This window comes from Cyclopterus lumpus, chromosome 9 (assembly GCF_009769545.1).
Source record: "Cyclopterus lumpus isolate fCycLum1 chromosome 9, fCycLum1.pri, whole genome shotgun sequence".
Taxonomy (NCBI): domain Eukaryota; kingdom Metazoa; phylum Chordata; class Actinopteri; order Perciformes; family Cyclopteridae; genus Cyclopterus; species Cyclopterus lumpus.
The window spans coordinates 17,342,950-17,363,546 of NC_046974.1; the positions used below are offsets into that span (position 1 = coordinate 17,342,950).

General features: G+C 40.9%; 1 protein-coding gene across 1 annotated transcript in view; it reads left to right on the top strand.

Moving 5' to 3' along the window:
* Positions 1-318: 318 nt before the first annotated feature.
* Positions 319-20,597, top strand: part of pcsk5b (proprotein convertase subtilisin/kexin type 5b) — a 44,733-nt gene continuing 24,454 nt past the window's right edge. The window contains 10 exon segments of the mRNA XM_034541264.1: positions 319-961; positions 5,215-5,319; positions 13,607-13,645; positions 13,647-13,688; positions 13,690-13,761; positions 15,209-15,352; positions 16,227-16,287; positions 16,290-16,302; positions 18,724-18,812; positions 19,275-19,447. Coding sequence (XP_034397155.1) covers positions 782-961; positions 5,215-5,319; positions 13,607-13,645; positions 13,647-13,688; positions 13,690-13,761; positions 15,209-15,352; positions 16,227-16,287; positions 16,290-16,302; positions 18,724-18,812; positions 19,275-19,447 — 918 coding nt within the window. The 5' untranslated portion in view covers positions 319-781.

Consider the following 20,597-nt stretch of genomic DNA (forward strand, 5'->3'; position numbering starts at 1 on the left):
ACACTGTTGATTGTTTCTTCTTTTATACGTTCAATTGAGCATTGTGACAATCAAAATGAAGAGTTATTCTTTAATATAGTCTAACAAGGCTAACTTACAGACAGTTTGTTTTTAAGTAAATTGTTCTTCTTTTTACCCAAGGCATCTCCTGGAGTAAGCAGTTGAAGCTGCCCCCAAGTGGCTCCATGGCCCCCAGTTTGACCCCCGTCTGTGTCTGGTAGACGGGCGGTCAGCGGCGGATCTGAGTGGAGTGTCTTTAAGACCCAGCGGAGCTCGGCAGGGAAACCCCGCGGCTTCAGTTGTTTCTACTCTCCAGAGTGTCAGCTAGTTATTTGTGGGGAGGCGCTGTAGCCATTTCGCCACATGAAAGCCCGATGCGCTGAACAACCAACATCCGAGTTGTTCGTGGAGAAGAGAAATCCGCTTTGAGGAGCTCCGCGCGCGCGCGCACACACACGTACACGAACTCGCGCGCAAAGACGCACGGCGCACATACACTTCCTCCTCCTCCACTGTGGAAAAACAGAGAGGGCACTCGAAACGCAAACTTCAACTCTCCCATGTGGAAGGCAGAGGTTTGAGGATAAGGTCTATTTTTTTCCTCTCCCGGGCTCCGTTCCTTCCCCCTCTCTCCCTCTCTTTCTCCCTCTTCTACTGTTTTTTTTTGGCTGGATAGTTGTGCTTCTATGAGAGTCTTGCTCGGCGAGAAGAGAAGTTTGGTAGTTCTGAGGTCGGCTGAGGAGGAGGAGGAGGAGAAGAGTCGGATTAAAAGTGGGGGAAGATGGTCCGCAACGCCGCTTGGAGAAGAAGCTCGCTGTGCGTCCTGGCGCTCTGTCTCAGCTTTGCGTCCCCGCCGTGCAACGCTCGGATTTACACCAACCACTGGGCAGTCAGGATAGCCGGTGGACCCGATGTAGCCGAGCGGATAGCGGATAAATATGGCTATAGGAACATGGGACAGGTAGGTCGCCTATTGCTCCATCAACGGTTGCCTCTTTTTGTGTGCCTTTTTTTGTTGTCGTTTCTTGTTTTTGACAACTCTTACAAAAGTCGGGCATGGCATGGGGGTTATTATTTATTTACCAGTAGACATATGATACGAAGTCAAACGTTAACGGTCTGAAGTCCAAACCTGAGCAATGCACCGTCTCTGTGATTCTCTAACTCAGTCCTTGTGTATGTAGCTCTCTGTATGTCACACAAGGAGAGAGAAGCGGCAGAAAACCTATCGAGAAGATCAAGAGCAGGATGGCACAACAGGTGCCTCCTCTCTGTGTTTTCCGCGGATCGTGTTCACGTTGCGGGCTGGAGCTAGTGAGCTCACTGCCAGCCTCGCAGCAACAGCGGTCTCGTGTGCTTGATCTTTTCGACACACAAGTGAGACATAGTGATGTTGGCTTTGTGGTCTTCTTGAAATTGACATCAAAAGATTTCTAGTCTTTTTTTAACACTGTACAATTGTTGTGCAAAACCTCCCCTGACCGGTCAATGCTTGACTTGGCAACATTAACTTACACTTAGGATACACTAGTGAGTCGATGCTCCCATACTTGTCAGTATTCACAAAATTGACAGAATTAGTTGTGTTTCCACTGGGTTTCTTGGGTACGGATGAGGCACCAATACAAGAGAACATGTTGCAATAGGCACGTCGTATTTCACGAGAATGGCTTGCATTTTTTGCATTTTTAAAGGTCAATATTTAAAGCTTACATTTTTTTTAAATCACCAATGCACACTTCTACAGTGTAAGAGGCTATTTTCATTAGGTCTGATATTTGTGGAAAAATGTAGGGACCAAAGTCTTAAATATATCCCACCACCGCTGTAAAAAAAAAACACATACAGAGAAGGGAAACACTTGTGTGGGATGTGTCTGTCTCTCTTTACATGATGTCATTTTATCAATCAACAGACCTCTGCACAGGTCCAGGAGGAGGTCTTTAATTGGTCACTTAAAATGTGTTTTGACAATGTTTTAAAGGGAAATCCTGTGTCCTTTGTGGGCAAAAAAAAAATAGGCCACACAAACATGGACCCCACACATACTTTAGAGTATTGTGACCGAAATGCGTGGGTAGTTCAAGCCTGCACTTGCCAGTGCTCAACGTGAAGACAGCGTGGAACAGAGGGGGGCATTCTGACAGGTTGTTGTGGGGTAGCCTAGTCAACAGCTATTGAACCCCCCCACCCCCCCACACTCCTTCCTCCTCGCCTTATCCAGCCCGCCCACCCACTATACTCCCCAGAGAGCAGGCCTTAATGGCCTCGTTTATCCCCTCTCTTTGACGGGAACTAATGTGTGGAGTCCTCCCCCCATTTCCATACCAGCCCCCCATAGGAATTCCCTTGTGGAGTGCAGTGTCGCCCTCGACCCCCACCATTCGCCCTAATTTCCATGTCAATATGGAGCGTTCATTGGACTTTGACACCTCAGAGACAAGAGTTTTACTTCACTTCCTGGTTTTGGGGTCAGCTGAAAGCCGCTCCCATGGGAGAGATAACAGCACACTCTGGTTTCCTAATGTGAACTTTGACATCCCCATTATCAACCCCCTCCCTCGAATATCAGTGCCGTACTAATGTAAATGGTGAATACAATTAAACACAAGTGGGATGACTTATTGCACGTTTTTTTCAGTTTGACACTACTGTAGATTACAAAGAGATACAATACAAGTTTATTCAAGTAAACTTGCTTGGATGTGCTTGCTTGTGATACATGATTTGGGGATATGACTGATAAAAGAGTAGAGGTTTCATGTTTTGAAGGGAAGCAAAGGAGTTGGAGAGGAAAAGGGGGATGGGTATGGAAAACATGTGACAGAGGGACAATATAGTCTTCTTGACAGGGCTGGAAAGAGGAAAACAGACAAAGATAAAACACTGGGAGATGGAGGGAGGAGGGAGCGAAAGAAGGGACGATAGATGGACGGATGGAAGAAAAAGAGTTTGGCATGGAGTGAGAGAGCACCCTCGTTGGGGAATTCTGGGTAATCCTCTTAACCATGGAGCCCCCTTCCCAGACTAAGACAGTGGCCCAAATTGGGTCTAAATCAGCTGACAAGACCCTAGACGTGGATATCTGTTCAAAGATTTGAGAGGAGTTGGAGCCTTTGAGAGGGAGGGGGATGATGTAGCCAGACTTGGACAGGAGGCGGTTACAGCAATAACAAGTTCTACGATTATTTAAGCAGGTTGCACTGAAAAATCAGTGCTTAAAGGCATAAGGCCAACAGGGTGTTGTTTTCCGTTCATGATGATCATTTTGATTCAACGCTAGTCATACCAGTGTCTTTGATGACGAATAAAATGTTCAGTATTTTATTTATTATACATTTTGGTTTGCAGAATAAGCCTCAGTTAAATATTTTAATTCTCATTTTGGGCCAGTTGAGGTCAAGGTTATGGAAGTGAATTGAAATGAAATCAATTGATGTATTGTTATCCTTGCTGTCACTTTATACAATGTAGAGGTAAAGGGACTGCATCATCTGCACCATGTAGCAAGAAGTTTATAAAACATCCATATTGTTATTCCATTCGCGACCGTCTGTAGACATATTTTCTTTAGCAATTGCAGGATCTTGAAGTGCATGTGAGCTCTGATCATCTTATTTGATGCCCGTCCTTTTGTATGGCCAGCATGCACGTAATCTAAACTACACTTATTCAGGCAAAACCTGACCTTCAAGTTGGTAGTTCAGCTATGACACAATCAGAATAACTTCCATGAGAAAAACTTGTATCACCTTTTTAAGCGATTCCTGGTAGGACTTTGTATCAAGTGACATGGAAGTGTTAATGCCAGCCAGTGAAAAAGTCTACGAAGAAATCATGAATCACTGAAGTGCAGGTGGTTTCACCTCACAACTTTGTTACAACATAATTTCCAGTAAACCAAAGGTTGTGCTGAACCTGTGATTCATTATGTGGATTATTGCATCATAATGAAAGGTAAGTGGACTATATAATCTGATGCATGTCCATCTGATCACATGTTGTCATAGCAGTCGCAACTCAAGCTAATAGTTTGAGAAACTGCACATTGAAAATGAGATGTAGTAACCTGAAGAGGAGTTGAAACTAATTTCCAAATGTCACTTTAATTGGAATAAATGGGTGATTTTAGCCAATGAGAGACGGTAGATTGCTTTAAAAAGAGCAGTGCGGCAGAAGTTTAGACCTGGGCTAAGGTTTAATAAAAAAATTGTATTCAATGTGTAGAGCTATTCCAGCAGCTTCCATTTGCAGACACTCCTAGAAGGGGGTTGCTAATGGCAGTGCAGATGAGTAGATTAAATAGGCAGTGGTGGCCCGATATGTTGAGACCTGTTTACACTATGAGAAGCATCCAAAGTGGTAGCCGCCTATTATGGGAGCACATTTTGTTACTATTTATGTAGAATGCTTTTAATTCGGATTACCCAAGACATCTGATTTGAGCTGTATGTTACACTAATGTTTGGTGTTTGCTAAAAAGTGATCCAGCAAGGCCTTTTGGCACTTTCTTGTTTTGCATTTTGTCAGTCTGGAAGTTAGAAGATGTATGTTTGTGCATGAGCATTGAGCTGAAAGCTGATCTAATGGGTTCTGTGGCAGTGGAGCTCAGCCATGGATCACTGACGCACCACAGGACCCTTGGCAGCCATGACAGGGTACATCTGAGGGATTGTATGGTCTTTATCAATTATTAAAACTAATCACCGTCATGCAGCTGGCCATCTCCCTATCATTGTCTGTCTGCGGATCCTCTGCCCTCATGTCTCTGTCACTCAAAGTCTTTGTCTGTTTGTACATTTCTCTTTCTGCCTTTTCCGTCTCACCTTGTCGTCCCTATTGCCTATTTTCTTTCACTGACCGTCTTTAAGAACTCAAAAAAACTTAATGTATAATATATACAGAAAAAAACAGGAATTTAACACAACAACACAGAAAACTGTAACGTTACTACTTTAAGAAAAGGAACTTCTCTAAATGTACTTTTACTCTCAACAGGAGTTTACCATATTCATGTCATAAACGCTTGTCGTGTGAACGTATGATGTGTTTACCAGTTTATGTGTCCCATCTATTTCAACTGTGAAATGCAATCCACAAGAATAAATATGATAATGGAAATGTGATATTGGATTTTCTCCAGAACTATGTTCAGGTAGAAAGAGTTATGGAAAGAATAAATAAGTTTCTTAAGTCTCCATATGTGTTTTGCAGATTGGGGATCTCAAAGACCACTATCACTTCTTCCATAGCCGAACCATCAAGAGGTCGACTTTGTCAAGCCGCGGACGCCACAGTTTTATTTCCATGGAGCCCAAGGTAAGCCACTTTACACACCAACAAGGTTGACTCTGGTTTTCTCAGACAAAACTTGCACACAAATGGATTATGGCATGGACAGAGTGTTAATAAGAACTGGGACTATTACGTTGCAGGGAAATACCAGTAATCTTGATAGATGAATTGTGATAAGTGAGACATATTCTGCTACTTTTCTATTCCACAAACCTATTACCGTAAGGGTTGATGGATACGTTTAGAGGTGGGAGATTAAACATGATATAAATATAATTGTCCTTCAAATAAAAAAGCAATATCCAACAGCTTCTTAATGCGAATACATTGCACCTCAATTTTTTGTAAAGACTATTCCCTCTTATTTTAGGTTTATGCTCACAGACTTAAAAAGAAAAACTCATAGATTGCACACATTCAGCTTTTATTTACATAATGTTGCCATGAAATGTGTCCAGAAAATTCACATAATTTTGGACATGGTGGTGTGGTCAGGACTGGCAAGTTAATTGGATATGTTCTTGTACAAATATGATATGTAAAAATTCTGAGAAATCCAATCTTTACTATTTATATACGTGGCTCTTAGAAAAGTCCTGTTCCAGAAACTACTGGCTGCAAAAAAGAGAGATATGAAAAATAAAAATGTATTAAATATGTTTTTGGTATGGTTTCTACTCCTGTTAGGAAAGCCTGATTTATAATATAATATGGAAAGTGTCTTAGTCAACTGAACAATATGTGTTTGTGTGCGATGTGTGTGAACTGGCCCTTCAAACTAAAGTTTGACCAAAGGTAAACCCATCGCTTGTCCTGTCAGTGCTCCTCTCATCACTGCACCAGGTCATCACTCCCTGGCTGCATTATTAATAAAGTCTGAACCTCATCCCACTCTGAGGCTTAATCCACACAACTACGTTTTCCCTTAAAATTGAGGTTTTAAAAGAGAAACGATCTCCGTCCACACAGGCGACCGATTTCCGATTTGTGAAATGATTTCCGTCCATACTAACACAATGGGGAGAACGAATGTCACATGACTATTCACGTATATTGGGCATGCGGGTGTCTGTGTAAACAGAAAGTAAATTGGTTGCTTGGTTACAGAAAATAAATATTATATTAAGTATTATAGTAATTTTTAATAATAAAAGGTAGTGCTTGATACTTAGATCTTCCTCTAAAATCTTACTCTAGTTATCTCTCACTAACACAACATTTTTTTTTTAAAACGAACCCTTACAAATCAAAGTTTACTAGATTATATATTAATACATTTGGTTAACATGCTTTGCTTACTCGTTTAATTGTTGTCTGTTCTCACATTCGTAGCTGTGCTGGGTGGCTGAAGTCCCTGTCGTACTGGAGCGCATTTGTGCTTTTGTTTGTTTACAGTTTCTGTGTGTACTTCTCAATAGTTGTACAGAACAAAAAAAGCATTAATAAGAAAAGGAAAGTCCTTCGTTTTGTGTCAATCACCCTCCTCAAATCCACAAACCAGGGCGGCTGTAGCTCATGGAGAGAGTGGTCGTCTTGAGATCACAAGGTTCGAACCTCGCTCTCCCCATAGTTGCATGTCGAAGTGTCCTTGAGCAAGACACTGAACCCCTGGGTGCTTCACAGCAGCCCACTGCTCCTAAGAATGGGTTAACTGCAGAGACCACATTTCATGTGTGTGTAAAGAAAAGAACATACCCGACTTTGGTAGCATTTCTAAACTCCTTTTGTTTTCGGTGCCCTAAAAATCCAGAGTAAGGTGAACGCTCAGTAAAAAGCTTGGGTTTTAACATGGAAATGTAGTAGTGTGGCTGTAGCCTGAATTTCATCAAATTACACACAACGAGTTAGTGGAGTGTACAAAAGGAGCACACGATGTTACCATTTCCCTTTACTGACGTCTTGTTTAGATTTATGTGTATAGAGTGCTGAAGTAGATAGCTGTAAATGGGATTCAGTGGCACGGCAGTTTGTGCAGATGTCCCATTCTTGACTACTGCTAGAATATTATTGGTCATATTTGTGTCTGACAGAAAACTTTACTTGTTGTCTGCACGTTTGATGATGTGTGTAACTTTATCAAGCAGGCTGGGGCTTGATCCTGAGAAAACAACATGAAACTCTAGATCCATTACAGTGACTCTTAAAATATCCCGTTCATGTCAATTTTGAAACATATTGACTTTTTGTGACTTCAGGGATTTCATCCAGCAGCAATGTGTTTGTGTGTTTTGAAGAATGGATTCAAGGACATGCAAGTTTGTTTGTATCTGTGCATGCACATGAGTGCAAGCTGACTGCTGAGGAATGATAATGATGTATGAGTGGAATAAAATAAAAACAAGGATGAAATAGAGAGTGAAACGGAAAGAAAAGACAAGACAGTACCTGTCAGTCATCCATTTATCTTGTTGTCCTCTATCTCCTTGTTTCTTCAATTATCTTTTTCTTTTGGTCCACTCGGCTTGTTTTGTCCACCTGCTGTCCTACCTGTCGACTCTTTTCTTTTTTCTTCTTCAGACTCCCTCTCCTACCTTCAGTTATCACTGTTGCTTTCAGTGTAGTCGTCTCCCTCCCTCCATTGTTGGTTCTCTTGCTCGCCTGACACTCTGCCACAATGGAGGAAGGTTTGTGTCCTTATGCCAGCTGGCTGAAAGACTGAGAATTTCGAGGATTTGTTCAGAGAGGAGAGGTTAAAGGAGCTCTTGTACCAGAAGGAGAGTGAGGAGCAGCTGAAGAGAGAAGGAAAGAGTATTTTCCCCTGACTCGTTATGCTTTCATCATAATCTGTGACCTGTCTGTGGGTTTGGGATCAATGTGATGGCTACTTTGGCACCAGCGCAGTCTGGCATACTACTAATGATGTTTTGTAATAATGACAGCGTGTGTGTTTGTGTGCGAGTGAGTCAGATGGGTGTAGCGGTGCCATGCAAGACGCACCCTGCCATCCACAGTAGTCATTGGCACGCATGTTACCATGGTGATGCAGCACAGCACAGATTACCGCTTTATGGCATCCGCCGAACTGCAGTGTCACTTGCCTCTCAGGTCAAAGAGCATTTTCCAGGATGGTGAAGGACTCGGCCAAGGCCACTGGCCTGGAGAGAGAAAGTGTTTTCATTCTGATGCACGTCGCCGACATTTCCTTTGGTTCCTTTTATGTTTTTCAAATATTAGATGCAATATGTTTAGCCTGTTGCAGGTTCATTATATATATTTATCAGTGTTTATGGAAGTCAGTGGATTTTCAATTTAGTTTTACTTTCAAATATTTAAATAGAATTAGCGTATTCTCACAAGAATTTATAGAATGTTTGTACTCTTTATTATTAGTAATTTTACGGTAACAGAACTTAAAAGCCAGTTACATCTTAAATGTTCTTTTGAAGTTGAGCTGTCCCTTTAGTGTATCACAATCCCTGTAAAGCAATTTGAGAAAGAAGATATATGCTACGGCACCAATTAAAATGGGGTATACAAAACTGTTAGTGATGACATCTTCTCTTTGGGTCTTAAGCAGCACTCGGCTTGCACCTTGCAGACGTATGCTCATAACTTATATACGTCGACTTCCAAGAGAATTTAAACGGCCACAGACTTTCTTTTCTTGTAGCTCCGCACTGTTATTAGTTTTTGGTATATAATATACTCGGCCTGCTTGAAATCTGAAATCTATTTCCAGCTATTTCAAGTTTGTTGTAAACAATTAGAGTCCTACGGTGGTTGTTTCTTTTTATAATAATGTTCTTTTGATGTCTGTGCAGAGATTAGTAGAGGGAAACAACAGCTGAATGTTGTTGTCTGTCCACAACGATCTGTCGCAGGAGCACAGTGGTATCCAGTGAGTTTCACTTTGCAAGACAGACTCTTATTTACTTAAAGTCATTTATCCAGACATGTGCAAGAAAACTGAGGGCCAGGTGTGTTCTGCAGCTGAATCCTCGCCGGGATACACTGAAATTCAGACTGGCTATGACGCCAAAATAACATTTCAGTGTTGCATAAGGCTTATATAAAGAAGATATTTTACAACATTTATAAAACGCTTGAATGAGCTCAAATCCAAATTATTAAGTGGACTTCAAACAGAAGTCTGCTCAATATCTGCTGGTAGATTATTACATTATCCAGCTGCTTTTTCCACATGTGTGTAAGACGAGGACACACACAGCATCAAGGAGACAACACGGACTGAACTTGTGTGCCTTGTTAGGACCTTTTGAAGTCATTTCATATTCCCACAAGTACCACGAGTCTCCATACAGTCCCAGGTATACATTTCCATAAAGCCAGGATGCTTGTGAGACTCTCTGCAATAGACTCCTGAATCTGTTTTTGCCTTGAATTTGTTTAACAGATGCACCATTACGAAGTTGACGCCCTATGAGAAGCACCTACAGCTGGCCAGCACAGCACCACTTGGCTCAAACTCTGTGAAAAGTTGTGGGACTGTGTGCTGTGTTTGGGCTGAGGCGCCGCGTTTCACTTAAAAGAGCAGAAGAACTGGCTTCTCGTGTTAGTCCAAAGGTAGTTGTGGGTGTTCTGCTACACCAGCCATTGACCTTTTTTGAAACTCACAGCTTTCAATTCTTTTGCCTGCAACTCAAACAGCATCTCAAAAACAGCAGTGAAAGTGGATCAATTTGTTCCCATTTGTTCTATTGAAGTGAACTCTTCCCCAGTTTCCCCTGGTTACTGACCCAGCCAGCAAAAGCCACCTGCAAACCCTTACACAGAGAGCGAATGAGAGAGAGGAGGGAGGAAGGGGGTTGCAATGGGAACAAGGGAGACAGACGATCTCAAAGGAAAAATGGGCATCTGCGGGAAAGAAGACCTGGAATGCAACGGAAAGTCATCGAGAAAGCAGAAGATGACTGAGAGAGACGAGAAAAGTAAAAGAGTGACATTGAAGAGGGAGTTGGACAAAAGAAAAAAGCAGGGTGACTGAGATGTACAGGTGCTAGAAGATCATTCCTTTGAGTTAAAATATGGATCCAATCGTCATGCCCAAGAGCCTGCCAGCAAATTGGTACAGAATTAAAGGCTGTGATACTGGCAAGTTTTATTAGGCAATAATAGAGGGTAATATTGTCTTTGTTTGGATAAGGATTGGCAAATGTGACACAATTGATGCAGATACTATTGAGTGATTTTTAGAAGAGATAACAAAGGATGGCATTTCTCGTGATTGCTTTAGAAAACCTGTTTATCATTTATCTGCCTCAGGCCATCCTGCGACTAGAGGACAAAAGTGTATAAAAGAAAAAAGTCCATATAAAGAAATGCAAAGCTGTGATAAGTTAGCAATAGCAGTCTTAAGTAGGGAACCAAATGTAAAAAAAATATTTTTAAGACCAATATGAAACAGAAAATGTTGTTTGTGAGGAGGAGAGGTGTTACAAGGATGACATTGATGATCAATAGGAGATTCTTACAGCACCCAGAGCTGCAGACCTGCTGATTCTGTTTCAAACTAGTTTGGATGTATGCTGGCAACATATTGCTTTACAAATATTATATCCAAACTTCTTCTTAATAACCATCAGAATGGTTTTCAGACCATTTTTAAAGTATTCGGTTGTAAAATGTGAAAAACACTCTTTTTGGTTGAATAGTTTCATTTTCAGGAAGTGTCACTAAAGCTGATAAAAGCTTAATGAGTAAACAAATATTGTCTGGATTAAACTGCATACTCAACAATGTAGTGTTTCTGGTTCTGCTGATACAACAATGCATTAGAAGCTTGCTTTAAGACCCTTTTGTATTCACTGCATTAAGTCAGTATGCCGGATAGGAAGTATATAGCAATAACAATGCTTGACATACCACCTCCGTTGGGACGGTGGAGGTCATCATCCACTACAGAGCAGCACCCGACTGAGGTGGTAGGGATTCAGTGTCTCACAGACTCTACAGGAGAGTGGATACTTCCCAGAACGCAGATACATTAAACTTCAGGTTCCACTGTTGATGCCCTCGTTCATTAGGACACGTCAGCAAAGTCTTTAATAATCCTCAAAGTTATCAGAGAAATCAGAGGTGAACTACCCACTAATTGGGATCCAACTTCAGCAAAATCATTTCTATTTTTCACCATCTGTATAGAAGAATCGTTTGAGGATTTGTGGTGAGATGAGAAGCAGAGATGATCAGACCTTTCTTGAATAACCAAGTTACACACAAGAACAGTTGAGTTACACTGCTGATCAAAGATTGAGGTTGATGCTATGCTAATGTTTGCTAATTGTAAAGATACACCGGCGCTTTTGCGTTGACATGCATGGCACAATTCCTGATGAGTGTTGTTTGGGGATAATGGCCTGTGTAAATGGTTACTTTGAAGCTGATGGTCCTGACAGAACTTGGAGGGAAATGAGCTGAGACCTGGCAGACCGAGGAACACAAGGCTAAAACAAAATATCTCGCTGTGTTTTCTTCTCTTTGTCTCTTCCCAGGTTTGCCATTTCTTTCTCTTTCTCCCATAATTCATATACTCTCTTAAAAGGGAGATCTCCACTCTTGAGTTATTCAATTTGGTCATTCGCTTAGAATAATTGTACTGCTCTCCCTCCTTTGAAATATATAAAGAGCAGCATACTTAAGTTATTGAATCAAAGTTATTAATAAAATCAATCATCCTCCGTTCACTTGTTGTCTTTTGCTCTCACTTGCTATTTGTTTTCACTTCCTTCCATTTCTCTGTCTTTTCGTATTGACTCTCCTGGGACTTGTTCCTCTTCAGCTCTACTTCTCCGTTCTATCTCGTCTGGTTGCCTCCTTCTCCCAAACTCTCCAGAAAGCCAGGCAGATTATTGCAGTACATGAGACCAGATAATCACTCTGCAGTCATTATGTCAGCTTTCTCTCCTCTCTGTCTGCTGGAGCTGTATTGATGTGGAGAAACGTTTTGTCTTTGCAGTCAAATATTGTTCACATAGGCCTCAGACTCCTGGATCTGCTAAACTGAGCAACAACACACTTTTTCAGTGCGAGTATTTTGAATACTCTGTTGGAATTCCGTTGTACATTATGGGTAGACACTATTGTATCACAGTAGATGGTGTGTGGATTGCTTCAGGAGGAGTGCACATTATTAACTGAATAAATAAGCAGGAGCTCCACAACATGGTGTATTCCTGAAGTACATTGAAAGGATTCTACTGTAGTCTGTGTAAGCTGGCACACAATCATGTTCATGTCTGAAGAATCCACAAATGATGTATTACAGTAATATTTACATCTCAGGATGCTCTCATACAGCTTGACACATGATGTGCCAGTTTTATGCCCACTAATATTAAAATGTTTGTTGTCATCATAGCTGGCAAATGTAAACATCTCAGTCCTTTTAGACAGATGACGTCTGCAGGACTTCAGCTAGACTAAACATAAGATTGAAGGTTTTTAAAAAAGAGGTGACCAGGGCTCAGATCCAGCAATGGTGATTTTGAAATCGGAAAATTCCGTCTCCATGATACGTGCCAAGGAATGCCTTTGCGCTTTGAAGCGAGCCCATAACATTTGAGAAATTGATGTTACCTGAGAGACAATAATGTCCACAGTGCATATGTCTGTGTATAGAAATGTAGTCTGTTCGTTTTGCAGACGAGGATAAATAAACGGATGGAGAGAAAAGAATTGACTCCAGTGCAAACTCTTCTAGGCTAACACTGGAATGAATAGAGTTTTAACGTCTAGATGGCGAAAAGGATCATATTTCAAGATTCCTCTTAACAAAGGCTTTCTTGTATACAATCACTTATTTGCATATTTATAGGCTCTAATCCACAATTAAATAGGGAGACCTCAAGTAAAAAAGGGCCTGAAGTTATGTACATATGATTCATATTCATAATATTACTTTTCAGCTGAGTGTTGTCACCTTTTTTAAAATGTTCTTTCTTTGAAATGAAAACACCATTTTACTTCAGTAATGTTTCCTCCTACAGTTAACAATGTTATCTGCATTTATTGCTCACAAACACAAAAAATGTAATTCCATTTCTGCTGCTTTCTAATGTTTTGTCTTTGCTGTCGGGCGCCATCGTATACTCACCATATCCTCTGGGGATGGTCATAAAAGTCAAAGAGAAATGGCACTGCATGTTCACTTTTTTTATTGAAGACTTTGTTAAGAAGGACCCCATTGTTTTCCCAGAACCTTATATTTTCCAAATACAATGATTCTAAAAAAAAAAAAGTTTGATATTTCACCTGTGGACTGATTTGTACTATGCGTTAAAGCAGTTTGGCTACTGTGTGGTATTACTTGATTTTTTACTTTTGTTTTTGTTATCTGTGTCTGTGTGTTCAGGTGGAGTGGGATCAGCAGCAGGTGGTGAAGAGGAGGATGCAAGAGGGATTACAAGCCAGACCCGCCCCTTTCTTTGACTAGCCCCGCCCACAGCTACCCAGCCCAGAACAAACATATTCTATAATGACGCCAAGTGGAGCAGCATGTGGTACATTGTGAGTACATGTATAACCAGATACTTTCTTTCTCTCTCTCTCTTTCTTCGCCATGACTACTGACACCAAAACAAGAATATCACAAGTTCAGAGGCCAATATCTTCATATATTTCCACTGCTGTTGTATGCATTCTCCTTCGTTCTACATTTTTTGGAGTTTGTGGGTCAAAGGTCAATCGAGGCCATGGCATGATCCTGATTACTGCAAGGCGATAAGCGATTTGTGTGTATTTTTACTGTATTAAATAACAAAGCAATAGAGATGACATTCTTAAGGCCAAGCTGAAACATTCTGTGTTTACTCATAAGTTTGCACATACTGTGTGTATTATATACGCTGTGTTCCTGCATTTCAAAATCGTTATCTCAGAGATTGGCAGTGTTCACACGCACGCACACAAACACAGGACATGCAAATTCATATTGCACAGATTCGCTTATCACTAGTGTTTGCATACACCCTCAGGTGTGTCCGTGTGTGTCTGTGTGTGTCTGTGTCCTCTACTCTGTCAATTGTTTACTTAGTAGAAATAACTCCTAATACTTTGACCAGAGGTTTTAAATGTATTTGTGAGCTGTAGGACAGAACGTTTTGAACTTGTGTGTTTTTACTTAGAAATTGACTTCCTCTAGTCATTTCTAAGTACCTGCCTACGGTTGAAACAATTCTGCCAGTGAAATGTATCCGTAGTTGCTCCATATGTATCTTTTTGTATCTATTTTAAAGATAAATCAAGAGACGCATGAGATAAACCAGTATCAGCGACTTCAGACATGACTTTTAATCACATTGAACCTGCAAGCAAATTGCAGTGTTATTCTGTAGTAAAATATGTCGTCACAGAGCAGTGTGCATACAACTAAGACTAATACTTTGTTAATTACATTGAGCCCTTAACTTAAATCAGTATTGCTAATATAGCCGTGTGTGATATCGAGTGAATGAGCATCAGGCTGTCATCTGCCTGTGCCTCTCTCGGTGGCTCAGTTGAAGTTATATATCTTTTGCTGTGCAGAGGATTTTGGGACAGAATAGCCACAAAAGCATGCTGGCAAAATACTGTCTGGATGCAGTAGGACATCCTGGTATTTTGTATATTACTATGTATTGGGAACATACTAAATCTTTTCTGGCATGCTAAATAGTACAGTAGTATGGGTATTGGAATGCACCATCTGACCTTTTCAAACACTTTGAACTGACTTTATGACTTTGGCTCTATATGAAAAATGCTAATGCTCACACTTGCTGTAGGTTAAATGGACAATTTCATTAGGTTGGGCGCAGAATGATGCTGATGTGTTTTTTTGTTTGTTTTTGCCCCCCCCCCCCCCCCCCCCCCCCCCCCCCCCCCCCCCCCCCCCCCCCCCCCCCCCCCCCCCCCCCCCCCCCCCCCCCCCCTTTATCACCTTCTCTCACTCCACCTCCTGCCACCACCTCTCCAGCACTGTAACGACGACGTCCATAACTGTCAGTCGGACATGAACATCATGGGGGCATGGAAGAGAGGCTACACGGGTAAAGACGTGGTGGTGACCATACTAGATGATGGCATCGAGAGGAACCACCCAGACCTCTTTCAGAACTACGTGAGTGTGTATGTATGCGCATGTAGGCGGCTAGGAGCAGCAGTGTGTGTGTGTGTGCACGTTGAGTATTGACCAGTCAGTGCAATTTCATTAAAAAGTGTTAATCTTTGTATATTAAAGACTAAGTTTATCAAAAACTAAAATAAATAATTAATTAGCCAAAAAAGAAATAATAAGCCAAATAATCAACTAAACAGCAATACTGGTGGAGATTTAGATCAGATATTCATTGGTTCATGGATTTACTTTTCAAAGAAAAACTTCCTCAAACCTGTGGGTGTGCAGATGTGCTGTGTTCTACATGTTTATTTGTCTGTGGGTTACATACTTTAATCTGTATTCAGAGGTATTTCCACCTCAGACCATGGCCAGATATTTTAGAGCAACTTCATGGCCTGAGGCAGCAGGTAAGGCCATCAATCAACTGTGCAGATAAAATGTAAAATGTTTCACACTCTGTTTGACAGCACCTGCGTTGCTGTTATTAGCTACTATAGCTATGCCCTGGATTTGTTTATGCCGAAGGTGCGAGCGGCGCCGCAGATTTTGATTTGTCCTGATTACATTCGATTTATTAAAACCGTTGTGAGTGATGCAATGTGAACTGTTTTGATTCGGGTTAGAGAAGCTTTTGGTGGCCTAAAGATCTAACACCGACGCACACGTACACACACGCACACGTACACACACGTACACACACACACCACACACACACACACACACACACACACACACACACACACATACACACACAGTAGTGTTGGACTTGCCTTTCTAATGAATTTGCCTGTTGGTTGTTTTCTCTCTCCCCAATCATTATTGCAACTGTCATTTTGGTGTTTGACGTACTAGTTTTGACCTCTGTCTCCTGCAGGATCCTCAAGCCAGCTTTGATGTCAACGGTAATGATATGGATCCCATGCCTCGATATGACGCACCAATGAGAACAAGTAAGAAAAACAATCTATAGCAGATCTAATGATGAGCGACGAGAGAAATATTATTTTAACTGTTAAAATATGGTTCAGGTAAAATATATTATGTCGTTTTGGGGTTAGAGTCAGCCTCATGTTTTTCTGATTGATTTTTACCAGAAGCTCTTTGCCTCACTGTCTGTATTTCCTGAGCCTTGACCTTATCATGGGTGCGGTGATTTACATTAGTGTATTTGATTGTTACTTTTGTGGGTAGGTTGTGGGTCTTCTGTTTGGAGGAATTGGTTGTCTATGTTTGCTGCGTGCTAGTGAGTGAGTGAGTGAGTGAGTGAGTGAGTGATGTGAGTGAAGTGAGTGAGTGAGTGAGTGAGTGAGTGAGAGGCTCTTGTCAGGTGCCAGTTTGGCTTAGTGAGTAGATTTAGTTGTGTATGTGTGTGTTTAGCTGCTGAGGCCCAAGTGCCTTGACAGTGTCTCAGTCCCTGCTGGTAATGCATTGTCTAAAGAGACATGAGCCTACAGATGCAGCTTAATGAGCTGTTTTTCTTTTTAAGGTTGAATTCATGTTGCTTATGATGTTATGTGGGTGGACAGACGACGCGCCGTGTTTACGTCAGCTTTAGATTTCTGTGGAATAAAGCTAACTTTAGCTTCATCTGGGAAACTGTCGATTGTGGTTTTGTATTGTCTGTTTTATTCAGTAAATCATTACATACAGTAAGTAAAGCCACAATCTAATATACAAAAAGAAATGACTGAAAAGGTTTAGGCAGAAGCATAAATGCTTATATATTCGTATCCTAAATTATTATGAATTAAATCAGATAATTAGAAGAGAAAAAAAAAAAAATATATATATTATATATATATATACTATATATATATATATATATATTCATTCACACTTGTAATCCTCAAAAATAGTTTTAAAACCAAAAATGAGTCGACCATTCTTATGGTTAGCATTGTTCCATAATTGAACTCCTACAACAGAGATACATTTTTCTTTTAATCTAGTTTTTTGCTTTTTGTAAGGTAAACTTACAAACATCTCTCAAATCCTATTTACATCCATATATTGAAAACGACTTTTGAGTCTGGCAGTGACTTTGCTTTAGCTCTGTACATTGTTTGCATTATTTTATAATATACCAAATCATTACATTTCATAACATGAGTAGTAATTAACCTTATTCATGATGCGCATTGCTCGTTTGTGTCTCTAATATTTTTTTTTAAATTGAGGAAGAAGGGATATTGATCTATAATTATCCATGCAATGCTTATCTACATTTTAAAATATTGGTATTACCTTATTTATGGTCAAACTATGTGTTGTATAGCAACAAGTATGATTTAACTCTTGTGGATTTTAACCTGACTTTTGTGTACAAGCGGTGCTGACATCTGTGCTTTGAATTTAAGCAAGGGAAAAAAAGCAAATAAGAAGTAACATAATTGGATGCACCAGCATTTATTGCTTTACCAGGGAAGTTCTTTGTGTCTGCAGACTTAACTATTATTCCCCATCCACCACACATCTAAAAGGACAATATGACAAAACAACTTATGGAAACTCGTGTTATGTCCGAGTTGGATGTCATTTTGTTAAAACGAGCTTCCTGACAGTTTTGTTACAAAGTATTTGTTTTGCGATATTGGGGTTTTCTCCAATAGGAGATATATAAGTTTTAGTTCTGAACGTTTTTGATGAAGTTGCCGAGCATGGATGTTGCTGTATACACCGTAGGTAAGTGTAGACAGTGAAGATGTGTAGTGATAGATTGTAAACCTTTTGATCATGTTGCTAAATAAATGTTTACCTGAAATCATCAAGTTGCTGTAAACCGAGTCCCTGGACTTTAAAACTTCCCTGTGTCTTTCTCCTGGGGGTTGGACAGCTAGATGCTGGGTTTCCATGGCAGCGGTCAGATCTTTTTTGCGGGGGGTGTTGTGATGCAGATGTTCTCTGCAGGTGGTGTGTGAGTGTGTTGATGCGATCCAGAAAGTGATGCTTTTGAGGAGGCGGAAAACACAAACATTCTTATGTTTGTTTGTTGCTGACTCCAATGACATGTCGAAAAAGGTCCCAAAGGCCTCTGTTTGTGTGTATTTGCTCATTTGGGGAGCATTAGCTATGGAGAATGTTGAACTACCTCTTTTTCTGTTCTCTTTTAGGCCTGTGAGGCAAAAGCTAGAATGACCCCAATATTTATATTGTTTGCTATATTGTAACACTTATTATTCTGAAATAATTTTGTTACGGATTGCATCAACATGAATGTGCACATCTATCTGTGAAAATGTGTGCATTCAGTCCTTGTTTCCACTTCAAAAGCTGCATGTGTATCTGCTAGTGTGCCTAGTGTCTCCTGCTTGTGTACGTAGGTGTGTTCTAAATTTGTAAAGTAAGCTGTTCATTCTTCAATCTTTCCTCAGACACGGGACACGGTGTGCAGGCGAAGTTGCTGCAGCCGCAAACAACTCCCACTGCATAGTGGGGATTGCCTACAATGCCAGAATAGGAGGTGAGTGATGAGGAGATTATTATTCCACCAACAGGGTTTAACTTTCATCAATTCTGTGTTTTTAGGTTGTATTTGTTTCACTGATTGATCATGTGCTTATGACCCACACACCATTGAGATGCCGTCATGGTGATGCACGACTGCTTCGACCTAAAAAACATGTGATAAGAACTTGAATTATAGAGTTCTTGTAGAAATTTGCATATTAAAGAGGAGCAACATATTTGATTAAAGTGTAACTTCTAATGATACATGGTGTTTCTGTGGGACACGCACATTGTGATACTTAAATTGATTAGCTTAATTAAATACTTTATTTGTCTGAGTGTGTTACATTTATTTTAACATTAAGCAGGTAGATGCATATTATTAAACATCTGGAATGAAATGCATAGAGCAAAGATTAAAGTAGCTTGTGCATGCTATTATTTCTCTTTGTTTGTGTGTGTGTATATGTATTAGGTGTGCGAATGCTGGATGGCGATGTAACCGATATGGTGGAGGCAAAGTCTCTGAGCCTCCAGCCGCAGCACATTGACATCTACAGCGCCAGCTGGGGACCTGATGATGACGGGAAGACCGTGGATGGACCAGCATCTCTGGCCAGGCAGGCCTTCGAGAACGGCATCCGCATGGTGGGCATATGCAACCATGCATACACATTCACATACAGATCAATGTACAAATGAACATATGCTTCACTGCTCAGCCAAGACTTTGGCATTGATATTCATATGATTAGGAAAGATATAAATACACTCTTGTGTGTGTGTGTGTGTGTGGTCTGTTAGCATATATTCATCTACATATTCATAGCGTATTTTGCATAACGACAATCTGCCGCTGTGTTGTTGGCCGGGTGGAGTGGAAAAGCTATAACAAAAGGTTAAGAGGGGTGAAGTCATTAACTGGTCACACACACACACACACACACACACACACACACACACACACACAGACACAAACAGAGTTTGTTATGCTGGTGTTCTGCCATTTGGTTAAACAGATGTAGCCCCCTTGATGAGGGTGAGACTGAAACCTTTACTTGAAGTCTGACTGCCTTTGGCATGTTACCCAAAAAGACAAAAGAGAAAGGAACAAAGGTGCATACAGGCAAGGTGTGTGTGTGATATTAGAAAAGAAGACAAAAGTAGAGAAATGCAAAAAATATCGTGAATGCTGTCATTTTTTCTGTCTAAATAAGTAATTAATCACTGAAACTGTTCATGATGACAAATTAATTAATTAGAAATTCTTTTGACCAATTAATTGTTTATTCTTTGGTCTCTGCTCTCCTTTTCGATCTCTTGATGACGATTGCTGTGCATCAGTTTCATATTGTGTTTCTTCATCCTCCTCGTTCCTTCGTCCTCTCTCTACTCACTGTTCTCATTCTTTGTCCCTTCCTTTCTTGCTCTCCATTGCTCTCATCTGTCAGCGTTCGCCTCCTGTCTGATCCGGCCTCCTCACTCAACAGGGGCTCCACTTCCTTATCACTGCTTGACAGAAGCCCCCTTTTTGAAAAAACGTGTGTGTGTGTGTGTGGTGTGGTGGTGTGTGTCGTGTGTGTGTGTGTGTGTGTGTGTGTGTGTGTGTGTGTGTGTGTGTGTGTGTGTGTGTGTGTGTGTGTGTGTGTGTGTGTGTGTGTGTGTGTGTGGGTGTGCTGTGTGTGTGTGTGTGTGTGTGTGTGTGTGTGTGTGTGTGTGGTGTGTGTGTGTGTGTGTGGTTGTGTGTGTGTGTGTGTGTGGTGTGTGTGTGTGTGTGTGTGTGTGTGGTGTGTGTGTG